The sequence below is a fragment of the Lissotriton vulgaris genome, chromosome 3_1 (genome assembly GCF_964263255.1).
Source record: "Lissotriton vulgaris chromosome 3_1, aLisVul1.2, whole genome shotgun sequence".
NCBI lineage: Eukaryota > Metazoa > Chordata > Amphibia > Caudata > Salamandridae > Lissotriton > Lissotriton vulgaris.
The window spans coordinates 490810417-490830637 of NC_141689.1; the positions used below are offsets into that span (position 1 = coordinate 490810417).

Consider the following 20221-nt stretch of genomic DNA (forward strand, 5'->3'; position numbering starts at 1 on the left):
AGTGCATGGGAATTTTTAAAGGTTATGGGTGGGTTTGGGGTTTTGGGTGGCAAGGCAATTTCTAGGGGGAATTTGGGCGCTAAGTGGTTTTTAGGGTTTAGGATTGGTATGGGCTTTGGGGTGGCAAAGGCGTATATATATACGTCAATATATATATGTCAATATATATTATTTATATATTGGAGTAATACTTACCCGTTATATATTTATCATGCATATGCCTTTACCATACATGCGTTTACAGTGAAGTTTCGTTGTAAAAGCATGCATTGTAAAGTCATATTTGGTAAAGACTTGGGTGGTAGTGTTGCAGTCGTTGTAATGACTGCATTGTATAGCCAAGGTAGTGGCATGCGTGGTTCTATCATACATCCGCCCCAGGATTGTTTTTCTATTTTTTTAATTTTTTTTTAAACAAAGGCTATTGATGATGGCAACCTATAGAGATTACATGAGTGAATATCTCTTGAAGCCCAAACATCTATGGAGTGTATAAACTGATAAAATCGTCTGGAAAAATACTCGACTCTGTAAATATTAAGTGACTCTGTAAATATTAAGTGATTATTCTGCTTAAAATCGGCCAAAAGTTAGAACATCTTTCGAAAACAGCTTTCCAACTGACATATTTTTCATTCCGTCTACAAGGAAGCATTATTTCTCCTGTATTGAATTTCTCATATACTCACATGTTTAAATCATTCCGTGGTTTAATTTGTGTATTCACATATTCTTGGTACTGACATCTCTTTGTTTTAAGGTCACTCTGTGCCTAGTGATCTATTGATCTGTCCCTACAGTCGCACCCTTTAGAAATATCCTGCTACACTTTAGTACATTTCTTGGTACCATGTTGAAGCTGGTTCTGTTCCCTCTTGCTAGAGGGAGGTTGAGAGAAAAGAGTGCAGAGACCACTCCATTGGGCAAGTACCTGTTGGTGCTTCACCAGTGGACTATTTTTCCGTTCTGGCTGTATAATGGTCTAATGCAGCTGCTGTGTGACGTGGAGCTTGGTGCGTTTGGAGAGCGTGAGCAGCGCAGTCATTCGAGATAGACCGGTACTGGTGGAAGCGACGGAGGCAGCTGCCTTTGGCGTTCTCTCTCTTGAGTATACTCGTCCTTACAACTTGTAGCTGTACCCCCTTCCTTGCTGTCCCTCAGCATACTTTTGCAGCAAGCAGCATAACCTTCTTAACTAGATTTCGAAAAAATCATAAATCCGAATTTAAGGGCACTCCTGCCAAGACTCTGAGGAATATTCTGAGTAGGTTTACCTGCGGTATCAATCTCATTGCTACTTCAGTGTGCCTTAGTATTAGTCATTTTGTCCATTTCAAGTGTCACACGTACAAGAAGTGCTATATTTGCATTAGACAGATTGCACGCACATTGTTTATGTACTAAGACGGTTTCCTTTCTTTTCTAGGCAAACCCCACTCTGGGCTTCTGCAGTCTGGTGTGATCAGTTGTTACGTGATGTACCTCACATTCTCCGCTCTGGCCAGTAAACCAGCAGAAACAAGTAGGTTTGTGGTGGCTTCAAAGATGAGTAGAGTGCATAGCTGAATTAAAATGTTTCATACGATTTTTTTTATTAGCATTTAATTTATTCATAATGTATTCATAAAAATTATGATAGGAAGTTAGGCTTCTTTGGTTGCATCTATTCCATAGCCTCACAATCCCGCACGTTTAACTTCAGACTTTTGCTGAAAATTGCCCCCTACCTCCGTGACCTTTTCTTCAACCCTGTCTATTTAACCTTAATTTGTTGGTCTTTTTAGTTTGACCTAGCTATAAAGGAATATAGGGCTGTACATTAGAAGGGACGGGATTATACATTTAAAGGAAGTCAGAGTGGATTACAGATAAGCAGGTTATTCTATTGGCATCCATGTAGGACAGGCCGTCTTTGTTTACTTTTGGTAGAGGTGTTACTTGAGGAGAGGGCTCCTTAGCCTGCTTCTGAAGTAGGAGTAAACTAGGACGAAGAAAACCACCCTTGTTGCTCGAGGCAACCTTTTGGGAATTACGGCGTGCATTTTATTGCATCCTTGTGCCAGCTTCAGTGTTGGTTGTCTGTGCACTCCTATTATTGACCATATTTTATGGATACGTTGTCACAGAAGACTCCAAAATGTTTATTCTTTTGGATGCTACATAATGAGCGTAAAGGTATCCCTCTTTTAGAAGAGACAATTTTCAGGAGGGGTTGATATGTGCCACGCCTATACACCACCTCAGAGGGGGGTAAAAGGACAATTTTTATTTTTTTTTTAATTAAAAAAAAAGATATATTTTTTTCCCCCACATCTCACTGAGGTTGGTGTATGGTTGTGGCACATATCAACCTCCCTCCTGAAATTTGTCTCTTCAGAGATACCTTTACGTTTATTGTGTAGTTTCTAAAGAGTGCATATCCCCACATAGCTTAGATATACGAAAGGATCTCTCTACCCTTCCAGATTCGTAAGGTCCCTTGACCTCCGTTACCAAGGTTTTGAGCAGTATTTTGATGACCATGACGAAAAGGGGAAGCCATTTCTTCTCTTACTACTTTTATTAAAAATGGGTTCATCAATTTTCTCCTGGGAAATGCAGGGCTTAGTTTGTGCTGTGGTTGCAGGTGCCGGGCATCAGAATCCTATTTGGAGACCAAGACTTATTTCTCATCCTCACACTTTAGCCCATAATAGGAAAGAGAAAGGCAGGAAATAGAGAAAGAAGGAAAGAGAAATCAGTGACAGGAAACATTGACAAAGTTAGAAAGTTGAACAAGCATTTACAATGCAACGGTCTCGCTTTTGCAAAAGTTAGAGCTAATGGCATTGTAAATGACACTGCCATTTATTTATCTGTTTTCAAAACCAACACATAAATAAAAATGTTGTCATTTTACAATGCCAATAGCTCTAACTTTTGAAAAGGCGAGACTGTTGCATTGTAAACGCTTGTTTACCACTGGTCTGCTGCCTGAAATATGTTCTAGTCTTATTTTGTGAAAAGGGGCAGAGGGAACGCTCCCTGTTTAAGATCGGCTGCATGGTCTTCCAGGCTCGTCAAGGCACTGCCCCGCCTTCATTTCTTCGCTAATAAAAGATTACGTCCCCACGAGAGAGCTTCGTTCTTCCTCCAAGTCTCTCCTTCAAATCCCGCGATTCAAACGGAAAAAGTGGGGTTGAACCACCTTTTCCACCTTGGCGCCCACCTTCTGGAATTCCCTCCCCGATCACCTTCGCTCTGCCACTCATTATCTTTCTTTTCGGAAAGACCTTAAAACGTTTCTTTTCAGACAGGCCTTCTCCGTGTAACTTCCCTTCTCCTCTACGACAGGTTCTATTTCTTTGACTCAGTTGCCTAACTCTCTACAAGCGCCAAGAAACCGTACGGTGCACACTGCGCTCTATAAATGTTTTAAATTGGAAATTGGAAATTGGATGAAGAGATAAAAAAGTGAGAGAGAGAGGGGAAAAGAGGATGGGGAGGAGAAAGGGGAGAGGAGGGAGAGGGAGGCGGGGGAGAAGGGAAGAAAAGGGAGGAGAGAAAGAGGAGAGGAAGAGATGAGAAGGGAAGAAGAGCGAGGAGGAGAGGAAGAAGGGAGAGGGAAGGAGAGGGAGGAGGAAAAAGGGAGATGGAAAAATAGGAAGAAGGGGAGAAGAGGAACAGGAAGGAGTGAGAGAGATGGGAGTGAGAGGGAGAAGAAAAGAAGATGATTTTTGTGTCTCTGCTTAAGGTTTAACATTCACCACACGCCCCCAACTTCTTTAAGCCTCAAACCCCCAACTTCTTTCAGCCTCACTCCCCCAACTTCTTTCAGCCTCTCTCCCCCAACTTCTTTCAAGCCTCACCCCCTAACTTCTTTCAAGCCTCACGCCCCTAACTTCTTTCAAGCCTCACGCCCCTAACTTCTTTCAAGCCTCACGCCCCTAACTTCTTTCAAGCCTCACGCCCCCAACTTTTCAGCCTCACGCCCCCAACTTCTTTCAGCCTCATGCCCCCAACTTCTTTTCAAGCCTCACACCCCCAGCTTCTTTCAAAGCCTCACGCCCCCAACTTCTTTCAAGCCTCACGCCCCCAACTTCTTTCAAGCCTCACATCCCCAACTTCTTCCCACGCTCTCTGATGCCGCTCATCTGATAATGTATTTTTGTTTTATTGGTCCTTCTATAAACCGAGTACACATTGGCTGCTTTAAAGCATCAGGAAGGGAGGCTGCTGTCTGCCTGGGGAGCACTGTCTGGTCCCCTCGTTCTACTGCCTGGGTCAGATGCCGCCCACCCACCCACCTCCTCCGGCAGCAGTGTACATCATCTGCAGTGCTGTCTGGCCCTGGTGTTCCTGGGGCCAGAGATTATGGACCGAGTATGTTCACCCCCAGCGACACTCGGAACAGCGGGTGGTGTGAGTCTACCTGGAGTTAGGGCTTGTGTGTCATTCTTCCGGGTCTCAGAGGTCACAGGAGGCAGGAAAATGATCCGACGAGAGGCGAGCCTCGAGTGCCATTGTATCTGTGTACGTCACGATGTAAACCATAAGAACGCGTGCAGAGCAAGGGCTCGAAGTGGACTCCTGCTCTGAGGATATGGCGTTTTGGAAACAAGAGTAAACATATCTCTGCACGGCGAGAAGTAGGTGTCAGAGGTCAAAGGAGGAGCCCTCGAACCGCTTTTGCATCACCCCATTATAAGTAATCGAAACATCTCTTCACAGTGGTCCCACGAGCCCCTCTGTAGTAATAAAAAATAAAAAAAACTTATACAAGCAATGTTTACATTACCTGGGGAATCCAGTTATGCGCAGCGAGCTGGCAGCCGCCCACTGCTTTCCACGCTCAGAGGCTCCAGAGAGTCAAATATCCATCCCCGAATAAAAAATAAAACAAGGGGGGGAAACACAAGCCTTTGTGCCAGCGAGCTGGAGGAGGGGAGGAAAGGTTTCTGGCATCTGTGTTTTCTCGCCTCATGTGTTCGGTCGGCGGCTGCAGCAGCACTGCCCCCTCATGTGAGAGCCGAGCGCAGGAACAAGAGAGCACATGGCTGGCAGCACACAATGCGCTCTGTGCACACATGGCAACCTCTGGAGCACGCACGACGAGGCACACTGCCCGAGCACATGTGCGTCCGTTCATATGCTAGTGGTGTGCTTATAATTTACTCAGCCACCTCGCTGTTTTAAAGGGACAGCGTAAAAAGTGGAACGAGTTCTCGGCACGGCGGCCATTTAAAGAGTGGGAGCACAGGGAGGAGATTGCGAGAAGCTGGCACAGACTGATGAAAAAACAGTCCTGGCAAAAACAAAAAAAAAGGAAACGCCCACAATGGCCCACCTCTACATGATGGCAAAAAAAGGGGCGGGGCTTAAAAAAAAACCACAGAAATGCCCACGAATCTGCTCCCACAATGATTGCCACATCTCTCTTCCAATGGCTAGCCTCCATTTATGGAGCTAGCCAATGGAAGAGAGAGGCGGGTTAAAGCAACTACACTGAAATAAAAAAAAAATCTCGCCTGCGCGACACTGCTGCGCAGTGAACGCCAGGCTTCGACCTAAAAACAGTCAAGCCTAGAAGAGTTAGATAAAGGGATAGAAAATGTAGGGTGGTACTGTTGGCAACTGTAAATAAAAGTCTTACACCAAAAAAAAAAAACGAAAATGTTGGGTGGTGGAAGAAACATGCACAATGTGGAGTAAAAATGAGGCAGCCGTGGTATTCAGCAACCCTGGCATTCGGAAGTTCCGGAGGCATGCTCTAAAGGAAATCTTCGGACCACTTCCATTATATTTATTTATTTATCTTAAAAGTTTGGAAATTAATAAAAACGCCTTGGTACCTTTCTTGTCATGGACATTATATTTTTATGTGACCTACTCAGGAATACGTGAAGATGTGTGAAATTATTGATTTATCAGCATTTGAACTATATTTCAATTGCCATAGATCAAAATGAAATTACGCGAAGCTTAACAGCTCTGGTGAAAAAGCAGCTTCAAAAGCATCTGAAAATGGACACTACAAAAAGGAAACATCCCTTTTTTAGGACTTTCCTACAGACACCTATTGTCCAAGAGGATTGATACTTTTGGCATGTACATATTTTCTTCTGAGTCGTAAATGCTGTTTGTCTGTTGGGCCATTACAAACTTGCTCTTTGGCACATTGCCAGTGAGGTCTTGCATTACGTCGCAGAATACATTATGGCTTCCTTGGCCCAGATGATTCCTGATGGACAGTATGCAGCCAAGTATGTTATCTTCACAGGTCTGGAAGCCACAGATTGCTTGGAGATGGCAGTTAATGCTAATGTTGCCCTTCGTCAAAATGTGTTGATGCGATCCACAGAATTCTCTGTTGATGTACAGGATACCTCGTAGATACGCCTTTTGATAGGTACCACCTTTTTGGTGAGAAGGTGAACTCTGCGTTGGAGCACCTTTAAGCATAGCAGAGGTAAAGCTTGCTCCTTGGGCCTGTTGGCTCTTGCCAAACATTTTTTTTATAAACATATTTTATTGAGTTTTTTCAAGGTGTTTCATAAATCACCATGAGAAATAATCAGCATACATTGTCCTTCTCTTCCAGGGGATCCTCATCAATGGTCATAAGCATTAAAATATTCCCGTCCATGCCCGGGACCCCGGAAACACAATAATATGTGCCCTATATATATATATATATATATAACATCACTGAAAAAAACATAGGTTTCACACCAGTCATAGTTAGCTGGAAATTTTACTGACATAAAACCAATGAAATTACACGTTCTAGTTAGTTGGACTCACTATAACTTGCGCGCCTGCAATGCACTGCTGATGACGTCACATATTACATCACTCATGACGTGGTCAGTGACTTCACTCATGACATCACTCATGACACCATCCAGTGAATGTGTCTTCCTGAAAAATAAATATGTTTTGTATATGTATATGTAAAGGTCAACGGAAAAATAAATGTTTAAATAAGTGTCTTAATGTATGTTTTTTTTTTTTTTAAAGTTGATTGGTTAACTGGCTTATTAAGTGTATCTTAGTGAATACATATATTGGCGACTAATTTTTAAATATTTAAATATATGTATCAGTGTTTCACTTTGTGTATAAGTGGCTGCATGGGTTGGTGACTGACTCACTGTTTGTATGTGTTTTGAAGACGGCATATGTGCAGGACTGTATGGGTGGATGAGTGTGTATATGTGTGTATTAGTGAGTAAACAACTGTCTCACTATTGTCTTTATCAGTAACGACATATGTTTTAATCTAGTATATGTGAGTATTGATATATATAAGTGAGTATATGTGAGAGTGAGAGATTGTAAGAGTTCCTGTTTAAATAAGTATGTGTTTCTATAAGTGATTGTTTAAGAGAGTAAGTATGTGTACGTTTCCTTAGAAGTAAGGTGGTAGTGTGTGTATATCTGAATGTTTATTAGTTTATTTGCATGTGTGAGTATGTGTGTGAATAACTTCTTGATGACTGTTGGTGTGTAACAGGATGTATAGGTGTATCACTACATATGATGAGTGAGTATATGTATGAGTGACTATATAGAACTGTTGGTGAATGAGTGAATGTGTATATAGATGGTGGAATTACTGAATTGGTTGTTGTAACTGTTCTGGGTATATCCACTTTTTTGAAAATGTTAGTTTCTATTTTTGAATATGTGTTTCAAGGGTTACATTACACTGAAAGGAGGTCTGTCATTCTGTCACAATGATGGTGTCATCAGTGATGTCATGAGTGATGTCACTGACCATGTCATGAGTGATGTAATATGTGACGTCATCAGCAGTGCATTGCTGGCGCGCAAGTTATAGTGAGTCCAACTAACTATAACATGGAAATTTCAATGGTTTTATGTCAGTAAAATTTCCAGCTAACTATAACTGGTGTGAAACTTATGTTTTTTTCAGTGAATTTCAAAGGTTTTTTAAATGCTAATTCCTAACTATAACTGGTGTGAAACCTATGTTTTTTTCAGTGAATTTCAAAGGTTTTTTGAATGCTAATTCCTAACTATAACTGGTGTGAAACCTATGATTTTTTTAGTGAATTTCAAAGGTTTTTTAAATGCTAATTCCTAACTATAAGTCTCACTTTATAAGTAAGACTGTTAGCGCTCTAGTTGTTCTTTAGAACACTCTGGTTCATTCTGTCATTGGGCTATAGTTGGGCTACATCTGGCTGATATTTGGGCTACATTTGTTTTTTTTGTCTCTGGTGGCCATCTTTGGGCTACATTGGGCTACATTTGGGTGCTAACATATATATAGCCCAATGTATCCCAATATATATTTTTTCAAAGTTATTTTTCGTAAAAACCACTTGAGACATAGCAAAGGCACATCGGGCTACCGGTCCCTACAATTCTGCCAAATTATTATTATTATTTATTTTTTTTAATTTTTTTTGCCTTGGAGCGCTCCCGGTGCGCGCCCCGGTGAGCGCCCCGGAAAGCGTAGTTTTATGAAGCGCCCCGGGGCGCGCACCGGGGAGCGTCCCGCAAGCGCCAATATCGCAAATGAAAACATGATCGTGACGTATCGCGTAGCCGCGTCCGCGTGATATGCACGGCGTAAGCGCACCCGGAAGCACTCGAGCGAATACGATCGCGCAACGTAGGCGTCTGACGCGCTTACGCGACGCGCCCCTGGGCGCGTAGCGTAAGCGCGTCGGGTCATGTGACCTGAAAATAACACTTTTCATTGGTTCATAACAGTTTTGGTTTCATAATGATGAAGCGCCTGGTCATGTGACCTAAAAATAACACTTTTCATTGGTTCAATACATTTATTTTTTCAAAAGGATGAAAGACCCCACCTTTTTTCCTTATTCTGACTTTGTCCTTTGACTTAGGAAGACCGGTTTGTACCTCTCTGTACCTTTTTGATCAATATAATGGCTTCAGTAGTAGCAGCAGCTGGTGCATCTGCACCACCACCACCATAACCACCAAGAGGACCACCTCAAGATATCATTGGTGGTCAACAAGAAGAGGAGGAGGAGGAGGAGGGGAGTTCAAGATGGCTTCAAGAACAAAATACCCCATACCAGCCAAGACCACACATTATTTGGGAGTTTTTTTCTATCCCACAGGGGAAGAAAAAAGTAAATGCAGCAAAGGTGACTTGCAGAATCTGTGGCGTGGAACTATCCAGGGGAAACCCGAATAAGAAATATTAATTTGGGAACAACACGATGATACGCCGCATGCAGGGCAAGCATCCAATAAATTATTCTGCTGCAGAGATGAGGCAACTGGCCAGTAACCCTCCCCAATCCACAAGCACCACCTCAAAAAGGAAGCAACCCACTCCGTCGGCACCAGAGGAAAGTGAGACGATGCCTTGCATTCAGCCACGATTTGCAGATTTCAGAATTATCTGTAAATATTGTGGGAAGACCATCTCCTACGGAGAACAGAGCGTAAAGCTCATCGTCCTTGCTGGGGACAACCACAAATGCCCCAATCAACCCTAATTATTTTTTTTTATTTTTTTTTGTGCTCCAGTTGAGCCATTTTCAATTCCCTGTTTTTTCATTTCTGCCCATGAAAAATACAAAAAAATATAAAACTCTTCAGAAAACCCCAAAAAAGTACAAAATGTTAAAAAACAATAAAAAAATATAAAACAACAAAAAGAAGAAAAAAAAACAGTTCTTTTTAGAACTACCTCCAATTTAGAAAAAAAGGCTTCATTTTTGGAAAAGTCTGTCATTCTTTTTTTCCCCATGGTACGCTCCCCGGTGCGCGTAACGGGCGCTCCCCCCGCGCAAATCAAAAAAAAATGTTTTTGTTTTGCCCCGCTGGGCCCTTTTATGGCCCCCACATCAAACCTAGGGGGTCAGGAGGGGTCTATCCCTGCCCCCTTATGGTCATTTCCCCCTTTGATTTTTCCACCTCTTATGTCTCGATTTTACCGAGACATAAGATGGCGGCCGCTCCGGACTGTTTCGAATGTTTACAAACACCCGAGAGCCAATCAGCTTTCCGTGCGCAAGTCGCGTGGCGCGCCCGGAGCGCTCCCCGGTGCGCGTACCGGGGCGCTGCCATAGATATATATATTTTTTTTAACCTAAATTACTCAAAATCCACTGGAGCACATATCTTGAGACATAGCAAAGGCACATCGGGCTACCAGTCCCTATAATTTTGCCAAGTTTGGTGGAAATCCATTCAGCCGTTCGGGCTAAAAGTGAGGTCGACCGCCCTATGGAAATTAACATGGGGAAAACACGTTTTGGGACCCCCCTTTTATCTCAGCCACCGCTTGACAAATCCCCCCCAAAACTTTCAGGGAAGGACCGGGGCGCCGCGAGGCCATTTTGAGGAAATTTTCAGGCAGATTCGCCAACCGGCGCCAAAGTTATTCCAAATAGAATTTTGAGATTTAACATTGAAAAAAGTCCTAACCATAACTACCTACTGGCGACCGCCAGTAGGATATATATATATATATATATATATATATATATATATATATATATATATATATATATATATATATATATATATATATATGTATATAATATATACACACAAATAAGCAACTGCAGCCTTATACACATCAGAGCTGAATCATGCTGTATGGACTTCCCATAATAATATGATAAAACATGCATTAGAAATAGGGAAAAAAAACACCAAAAAACATGTTTTGAAACTGTTTTAATGCACAGCAGACAATAGAAAATCCCATACAGGACTGAAAGCATAGACCGCTCACAGGCTGCATTGCAAATCACAGTCTAAAACGACTGAAAAGCTAACTCATTGCAACATAGAAATAAACTGACACCGTGCCTTTAAGGCACTCCTGACCCCCGGCTTCCCATAATGTCTCAGGGGTGAAAGTTGGCTCAGTTGTTCTTTCTGGCTCCTTCTGGAAGGATCCTGGCAACTCAGCTCCACTTCTTTCTGATTTATCTTCACTTTTTCACAACTTTTGTACCTTACTTCGACGTTTTTCATCTTTTGAAGTAAGGGTCTGTCTTTTTTGGACAGTTTTTGGCCTTTTAAACACCCTAAAATGCCATCTCTTTTTGACTCCTGCCCTTCTTGTGGCTAAAAGAAGGCCAAGACTGACTTGCATGAGGTCTGTATACTTTACCTCCCTGAGGATCATGATCCCAATACCTGTCCTCACTGCCAAACCCTGTTCAGGAGAACCGTGAAGGACAGGGAGAGAATTCGCCTTTATGGCCTGGCAGATAAATCATCTAGAGGAAGGTCTCCAATAAGGAAGGGCTCCAAGAGGTACAGAACTCCATCTTGAAGCAAGACCTCACGTCTTTCTACTTCAGCGTCGGGCTCGGCACTGAGAAGATCTACCAGTGGGTCATTTATTCAAGAAAAGTCCCTCGACAGCGGGTTCACCAGCGAGGAAGAAGACTCATTCATGTACGTCGTCGAAAATTCGCGATCCTCCACCGTCGTCAACCCGGTGACGATTGGCTTAGAGGAGCATCACCCTTCCACCGTCGTCAACTCGGTGACGATCGGCGTCGAGAACCATCACCCCTCCGCCGTTGTCAACCCGGCAACGAGGAGCATCATCTCTCCGCCTCCGTCATCTCAGGTTCAGCGATCGACGTCGAGAGCCAAGTCCCCTCCGCCGTCAACTCGGCGACGATCGGCGTCGAGGATATGAGAGAAGTCCTCTGCCGTCGGCTTCACACCGCCGTTCGACGTCTAGGCATCAGCACCCTTCACGGCAGCGGTCGCCGTCGAGCAGACGGTCGACGTCGAGAAGACTATCGTTGTCGAGAAGACGGGAGATTCATGCAGCGTCTTCCCCGACGCCAATAAGTCTAGAGAGATCGACGTCTAGAAGGTGTGTTGGTTCGCCGTCGAGAGGTTCGCACCCGACGTAGAGACCCGCCTCAATAAGGTCTAGAGAGGGATCGGTGGTACTGGTGACTGAGTCAGCCTCACGCCATTCGAACTCTCACTCATCCCGGTGGGTTTCTTCAAGATCAGCCTCCCGAGAGCTAGACATGTCAGCAAGTCCCCTTCGAGACAAAAGGAGGTTCCTTCTGCTGTTCATTTGTCCCCAAGATGGCAACTGCCTTTACACCACTGGCAGGACTCAGTGGTAGCAAAGAGAATGCAGGACTGTGTCAGCTCGGTTCACAGATCTCCCCTTCAACGGCTGGTGGAAGAAGTGGACAGACGGAGCTCTCCCAGGCGTAGAGCCCACACGGGGCGGTCTCCTGAGGAACAGCACTATAGATCTCGTTCCCCCAGACGGGAGGAACGTGCCATCAGATCACGGGACAGGAGGCACCGTACTCACCGCAGAAGTTGAAGAACACCATCTACTTCCTCTACCTGCTCCTCAAAGAGTGATTATTCACCCACGCTCTCGGATAGCCCTACCTCTAGGGTCTCTTCAATAGATGACATTAATACCCACCATGAGGTTCTGCAGAGAGGGGCTCAGAAACTCAATATCGAGATGTCTGTTCCTCAAATCACAACAACCGTGATTTTCGAGACACTTCACCAGAAAACTTCATTCCGACCATTGCTTCCCTTGGTTCCAGGGATTCTGGACCCGGTTATGGACACTTTCCTGTCTCCAGCAACCATTAAGGCGGTGCCTGCTCGCATCCAAAAGAAGTACAAGCCAGCTACCTCGGACCCAGTCTTTGATAAGACTGATCCACCTGCAGACTCGGTGATAGTGGCCGCAGCACGAAAAACTCATGCTGTCACCGCTACTTCCTCCGTTCCACTGGATAAGGAAAGCAGATCACAGGAATCATGGGGTCGCAGGGTCTGCAATTCTGCGGCTTCTACCCTGAAGGTCTCCAGCGCGGCTGTGCTGTTAGGCCGTTACGACAGAGCGTTATGGGATTCCTTGGAACGTTTTACGACCAAGCTGCCAAAGGAAGACCAAAAGGACTTTGACAAAATAGTTACGGAAGGATCTCTGGTGGCAAACCAGATGATTAGCACAGCGGCGGACGGCGTGGTGCTATCGGGGCACTCTTCTCACATGGAATATGTGCCAGGGGATCATCCTGGTTGAGATTGACAGACCTCAAACTGGATGCACAGCACTGAATCTTGAACCTCCCCTTTTCTGGTTCCTCTCTCTTCGGCACGCACGCAGACGAAGAGATGAGTAGAATGAAAACCGAGCTGGACACACTCAAGGCAGTCGGTTTGGAAAAGGAGTTCAAGCGTCGGTACTGGCCCAACCAGCGCAAGGGGCCTCAGCAGAGGGTTCAAACCCCGAAGTGGTCCCAGAGCAAGAACCAGGGCAAGTCCCAGTTTCAGGGAAGAAAGTCCAACAGAGGTGGAGGTGGTCACCAACAACAATCCTCTACCACAGCGAGAGGAGGGAAGTCATGAACAATGGCTTCCTCTGGCGCCGTTGTCCACTCCGGTGGGAGGAAGTACTTCACTACATCTGGCAGAGTGGTGCAGCATCACAAAAGATCGTTGGGTGCTGAATATACTGTGCAATGGATACGCGCTACATTTCCGTGCGCTTCCAAAACACATACATCCGTAAAACTTTCAACCTCACCAGCTAAAGCTGCTTCGAAAGGAGGTAAAGGTGCTTCTGCAAAGGCAAGCTAAAGAAGAAGTTGCTCCCTCCCAAAGAGGAAGAGGGGTTTACTCTAGGTACTTGTCCTCAAAAAAGATCAGGAGCACAAGTTCCGTCCTATCCTAGACCTTCGTCTTCTCAACAAGGTCATAGTGAAAGAGAGGTTTCGCGTGTTGGCCCTTCACCAAATATGTCCACATCTAAAAGTAGGGGATTGGATATGTTCGGTGGACCTACAAGATGCCTACTTCCATATTCTGATTGCACAACGTCATTGTGGTCGGCCACAAACACTACCAGTACAAAGTCCTGCCCTTCGGGCTCAAGTCGGCTCCTCGAGTCTTCACCAAGGGCATGGCAGTGGTGGTAGCCTTCCTGCACAGAGAAGGTCCCTTCGTCTATCCATACTTGGACGACTGGCTTCTGAAAGGATCATCTCCGCTGCAAGTACGAAACGACTTCCAAGTCTGTCTGCAGCAGTTACACAATCTCGGGCTCCATGTCAACATGGAGAAGTCAGTGCAACAGCCCACCCAGTCCATCCATTACCTAGGCTCCGTCCTGGACACATGCTTTGGAAGAGCGTTTCATTTGGAGGAGAGACTTTCTTAGATGCAGCGGAAGTGCAACGTACTTCTACAGGCTCGGAATCCAACAGTCCGGCAGGTGGTGTCCCTGCTGGGATCCATGGCTTCCTGCATCGTTCTCATCCCCAACGCCAGGCAGAGAATGCGCCCGTTGCAACAAACTTCAGAGGACTAATGGGATCAATCGACACGTCGCTGGAAAGATCGGATCAGTCTCTCCTAGGCAGCGAGATCCTCCATCAAATGGTAGACTCGGCCTCGGAATCTGTTGGTAGGAGTCCCTTTTCACCAACCACTTCCAGTACAATCGGTGGTGACAGATGACTCTCTTCAAGGCTGGGGGGCACACATGGGGTGCCTCCAGATACAAGGACAGTGGTCGGCAAAAGAACAATCCTACCACATCAACATGCTAGGGCTGCGAGCAGTTCACCTGACTCTGAAAGCTTTTCTGCCTGCCATCGAATACAGCTAGGTCCTGGTCCAGACCGACAACACGACCACCATGTTCTACCTGAACAAACAGGGTGGTACACGGTCACGCCTTCTCTCCCTGGAAGCCCAGGCGATCTGACACTGGCTGCTCGCCCGGAACCTGTCGGTGGTGGCAGGGCACCTTCCAGGAGAGCAAAACATCAAGGCAGACTCGCTCAGCAGGCACTTCGCAGATCAGCCATACTGGGTGCTAAACGACGAGGTGGTGGCAGACCTTTTCCATCGATTGGGTCATCCCGCAATAGATTTGTTCGCAGACGACGAAAACAAAAAATGCCGCGCCTTTGCGTCCAGATTCCACCGTCCAGGGACAAGGGGGAATGCACTTTTGATGGATTGGTCAGGAACATTTGCCTACGCCTTCCCTCCTTTGCCTCTGATCCCGACGGTGGTGTCCAAGCTCATCACATCCAACATACAGATGATCCTGATAGCTCCAGACTGGCCACGGCAGTGGTGGTACCCGGACCTTCTTCATCTGTCGGTACTTCCACACAGGAGACTACCTTGCAGGCCGGACCTGCTGACCAAGATGGGCGGAAGGATTCTTCATCCCAACCTTCCCTCGCTGAACTTGACAGCATGGCTCCTTAGGTCCTGCAATACGGACATTTGAAACTGCCTCCTGATTGCATGCACATTTTAAGAGGCTAAGCGACCCTCCATAGGACCGTCATATGCGTTTAAGTGGAAGAGGTTTTTTCTTTGGTGCAGAGAGCATCACCTCGATCCTACGAAGGGGCAGGAGGATGTCATTCTTCCTTACCTTCTGTACTTAGCAAGATCTGGGTTGAAGTATGCTTCTATCAGGCTTCATTTGTCGGCCATTATGGCGTACAGGAAGTTACCTAGCCAACCCTCGTTCTTCCAGATGCAGGTGTTCAACGACTTCTTACAGGGGTTGAAGAAGGTTTATCCCCCTGTTCGAAACCCTTCCCCTCCATGGGAGTTGAACCTGGTGTTATCTAAGTTGATGGGCCTGCCTTTTGAGCCCATCCACAGAGCCTCCTTGCAGCATTTGTTGTGGAAGGCCGCTTTTCTGGTAGCCATTACATCAGCGCGCAGAGTAAGCGAAATTCAAGCGCTGTGTACGGAAGAGCCTTACACGGTCTTCCACCACAACAGAGTACTCTTGAGGGCGCACCCGTCTTTCCTCCTGAAGGTTGTGTTTGATTTTCTTATCAATCAGTCCATCTCCCTTCCATCCTTTTTCCCTAACCCTGCGACCCCAGCTGAGCGGTTGCTGCATTCCTTGGACCTGAAAAGAGTCCTTAAATTCTACTTAGAGAGTACCAAGGGTATAAGAAAAACAGATCAGCTATTTGTCAATTATGGCGCCATGAGAACAGGGTGATAAGCGGCTAAGAGATCCATTTCCAGATAGATCGTATCCTGCATTAACCTAGCTTATCAACTGGCGAAAAGACCCTTACTGGTGTCGCCTAAGGCACATTACACTAGGGGGAAAGCGGTCACTGTGGCTTTCTTACATGATGTCCCCATGTCAGAAATTTGCAAGGCTGCTACCTGGAGATCGGTCCATACCTTTACGAGGCTCTACTGCCTAGAATCCGATTCCAGGGCTGACACTCAAGTAGGCCAGGCCTCCTTGAGGAATCTGTTTGGATAGCCAGCTATCTGGCCAAGCTTAGTTCTGCTGAGCTTATTGATTATATTACTATCTTACTCTATTGCCCACAGGGAGATGAGGTGAGGCTCGCTATTCTATTCTAATGCATATGACTATTGATGAGGATCCTTTGGAAGGTAAGGATTAGTTACTTACCTGTAATCCTAGTTCTCTTCCAGGGGTATCCTCATCAAAGTCATAAGCAACCCTCCCGCCTCTCCGGGCAACGGACTTTGTTCCTTTTTGGAAATATTGTTCATTCTTTGTGCCATGGCTTTTTCAGTCTACGCAAATAACTGAGCCAACTGTCACCCCTGAGGCATGATGGGAAGCTGGGGGGTCAGGAGTGCCTTAAAGGCACGGTGTCAGTTTATTTCTATGTTGCTATGAGTTAGCTTTTCAGTCTTTTTAGACTGTGATTTGCAATGCAGCTTGGGAGCTGTCTATGCTTTCAGTCCTGTATGGGATTTTCTATTGTCTGCTGTGCATTAAAACCGTTTCAAAACATGTTTTTTTTGGTGTTTTTCCCCTATTCCTAATGCATGTTTTATCATGTTATTATGGGAAGTCCTTACTGCATGATTCAGCTCTGATGTGTATAAGGCTGCAGTTGCGTGTGTGTGTGTGTGTGTGTGTGTGTGTGTGTGTGTGTGTGCGAAAATGTGTGTGTGTGTGTGTGCGAAAATGTGTGTGTGTGTGCGAAAATGTGTGTGTGTGTGAGAAAATGTGTGTGTATGTGAAAATGTGTGTGTGTGTAAATTTCTCAAAGTGCCCAAAGGATTCAAGAGGCACACAACAGGTCTCTGCCCTCCGGTCTTCCAGCTCAGCATGCCTCGCCGCTTCACATTGCTTAGGGGACTTTGAGAAATGATATATCGGTAAATATATGTGGGCCACATATATTATTGTGTTTCCGGTATCCCGCGCATGGGCGGGAATATTCTAATGCTTATGACTTTGATGAGGATACCCCTGGAAGAGAACTAGGATTACAAGTTAGTAACTAATACTTCTCGTAATGCAGCGGCGTACAATATTTGTTTCTCATAGTTACAATAACATCAGTGTTACAAACTATAATCATTATTCGGAACTCTGCAACTTTTTACGAATCTTCCGAGTATTTAGGTTGTACCTGTACACACAATCTTTATTACTTATAAAACATTACCCAACTCCCCCCACCCTCTAATTCCTGGTCCCAGTCTGTCTGTGATGAATATCCATGGACCAGCCCTGCTATCACATACTCTTAAGTAAAGCATACATAGCTACACAACTCCTCTTGGTATACAATTTGTTTGAGGTATGGGCACCCTTCATTGTGACAGCGTACAATGTTTTTAACCTTCTTGATCTGTGATCAGTAATCTCATCTCTTCTAACATAGTCTCCCAATCCAGCGCTATTGGCGCTTTTCGCAGCCCTGTGATCTCTTCCCTAAGCAGCGCGGCACCTTCTGCACAACTCAATCGCAACATTTCTGTGTACCAGCTGTGTATGTCAGGGGGTTTACATGACTTCCATCTCATAGTAACGGTTCTGATAGCCAGTAATAATGCAAGGTCTATGAACCGGTATTGTACCTTATGTTTGGATAAATGAACATGGAGACATAAAATGCAGTCTTCCACTGTATTAATGATAACATGATGTGCGGCTGTCCCAGTTATTCTTCTAACTGTATCCCAGTATCCCCTTCTCTTCGGGCACTCCCATAACATATGAAGTAGATCCTTCCCTTCTGACATGCATCTCGGGCATGAGTGTTGTGTCTGGGGAAACATTTTATCTAGCCTACTCGCTTTCAGGTAAGCGCGGTGTAGGACAATTGTCTGGATAAATTTGAATTTGGCATTTCTCAAGACTTTGCCAAACAGTTTCTGCATCCAGTTCGTAAATTTGGAAGCTATTCCAAAGAGCTGATGTATATGCAGAGTCCGCCTTCCCAACTGCTAATGCAGCGCCGTGGACGCAGGTCTGCCAGGCAGTATGTGGACCTGCAGCTATAACAGCCAACAAACCACTTTAGTTTGTCCTTAGTTGTGCATTTTCAACATTTCTTCCCAGGCTGGTGATCTATCATGTCCAACAGATGGTTCTCAGAGATTGCTTAAGACTGTTGTACCCTGTCTTTACTCTCCACTCCACCCACGATCCGCCCCACGCTAGAGTGAATTTTAGGAGAGCACTTGCCCGTCTGTTATAGGCTGTGCATTGTTGATCTCCATGGGTGCCACTGAAAAAGTGCCAGACTCGGAAAGAGGAAGGGGTTGTTATTCTTCCTTTGTTTTTGTCCCCAAGAAGGAAGGCCAACTGCTTATTCTGGACCTTCTGCTTCTGAATGGTAAAGGGCAAATTTAAAGTGCTCGTGCTGGCCAAATATTGGCTCCTCTGGACTTGGGTGACTGGATAGTGTCCTTGACCTGCGAGATGTGTATTCTCTTTACCCATTCTTCAGTCCAACAGACAATGTCTGCAGTTCAAGGTAAGCCAGGAGCATATTATAGCATTTGCTGTTCTCCCCTTCAACCTCACCAACAGCTCTCATGTGTTCACAGAAGTGATGGCAGTGGTTGTTCCTCACCTCTTCAATTCTGTGATACTAATACTCCCCTACCTCAGTGACTGGCTGTTGAAGGCGGATCTGCCACAGTTAGTCGTAGACCACCTCGCCGAATGACTGTGAATCGCATGAAATTTATGGGTTGTCTATCAACAAGCGGAAGTCCCACCTCGTTTGCAGAGGCTTTTATTAATTTGGGCAACATTGGACACAGTGGCGTTCAGCATTTTCCCTCAGTTGCAATGAGCCAAGGATGTTTAGGATATGATGCTGATGTATCAGGTTCTGTTCTGGATCACTGTGAGATTGACCTCATATTTTATCTTTTCAGCCTTGTGCATCCTAGTCAGCTATGCCAGATGGCACATTCTTGCTCTGCAGTGGAATTCCATTTTCCTGTGGGCCCAACATCATTGCAGTCTCACCGGTTTGCAGTGGTGGCTGCTTGAACACAATTGGTCATCGGTAAGCCCCTCTCCCTTCACATCAAGCGCTGATGGTAGTGACGGACAGCTCCCTGCTGGTCTGCAGCGATCTGGAAGAGGTGGAGATTAGGGTACTCTGGTCACCGGCAGAGGGCCAACTCCACATCATTCTTCTGTATTTGCTGACCATTCATCGGTTCTGGCAGCCTGCCCGCTGTCCATCAAGGGGAGACTGGTGTAGATTCTCCCGGACAGCACCACCACCATGTGGTACTGCAACAAACTAGCCAAAGTGGGGTCATGGGCCGTGTCAGGGCGTTCTATATCTTAGGAGGTGATTGGTACGCCAGGGTATATTCCTGCTCGAAAACCACCTTGCTGGGTTCCTGAATGACAGAGCGGATGAACTTGGCAGGCAGCTTCTGGCAGATTGAGTAGTGTCTGCATCCTGTGGTGGCACAGGGCATCTTCCAATAGTGAGGAGAGACCTGGCTAGATTTTACTCCACTGCAGAGAATGCTCCGCGTGGAAATGTTTGCACATTAGAGTTTAAGCAAAAACACTTGTTAGAGGATGCATTCTGGCTAAAATGGAACCCTTAACTCCTATACACCTTTACACCCCTGCCATACATGTTCCCTCCCAAACCATTTCTGATGCTCTGATTGGACCTTAACGTTGTCTTGATGTTTCTCATGTGTATACCCTTCAAACCGATGCTTAGTAGTTCACTGTACCTGCTGACACCAAAGAAAGCTTTTCTCATTGTACTTTCGTGAGCGCGTCTCATGAGTGAACTTCAATCGCTTTCAGTGCAACTGGCCTGCACCTCCTTTTTCATTGACACGTTGGTGCTGAGGACTTGGGTGGCCTTCTTACTAAAAGTTGTGACTCACTTCCACATTGGGCAACCCATTGTAGGGCCCATAGCACTGTGTGTTCAGGATGTTGGGA

The 20221-nt window shown here is 45.5% G+C and overlaps 1 protein-coding gene across 1 annotated transcript in view; it reads left to right on the top strand.

Moving 5' to 3' along the window:
* Nucleotides 1–20221, top strand: part of SERINC5 (serine incorporator 5) — a 255206-nt gene that overhangs the window by 197229 nt on the left and 37756 nt on the right. The window contains exon 7 of the mRNA XM_086960722.1: nucleotides 1427–1522. Within this exon, the coding sequence (XP_086816848.1) occupies nucleotides 1427–1522 (96 nt within the window). The remainder of the gene's footprint in view (nucleotides 1–1426; nucleotides 1523–20221) is intronic.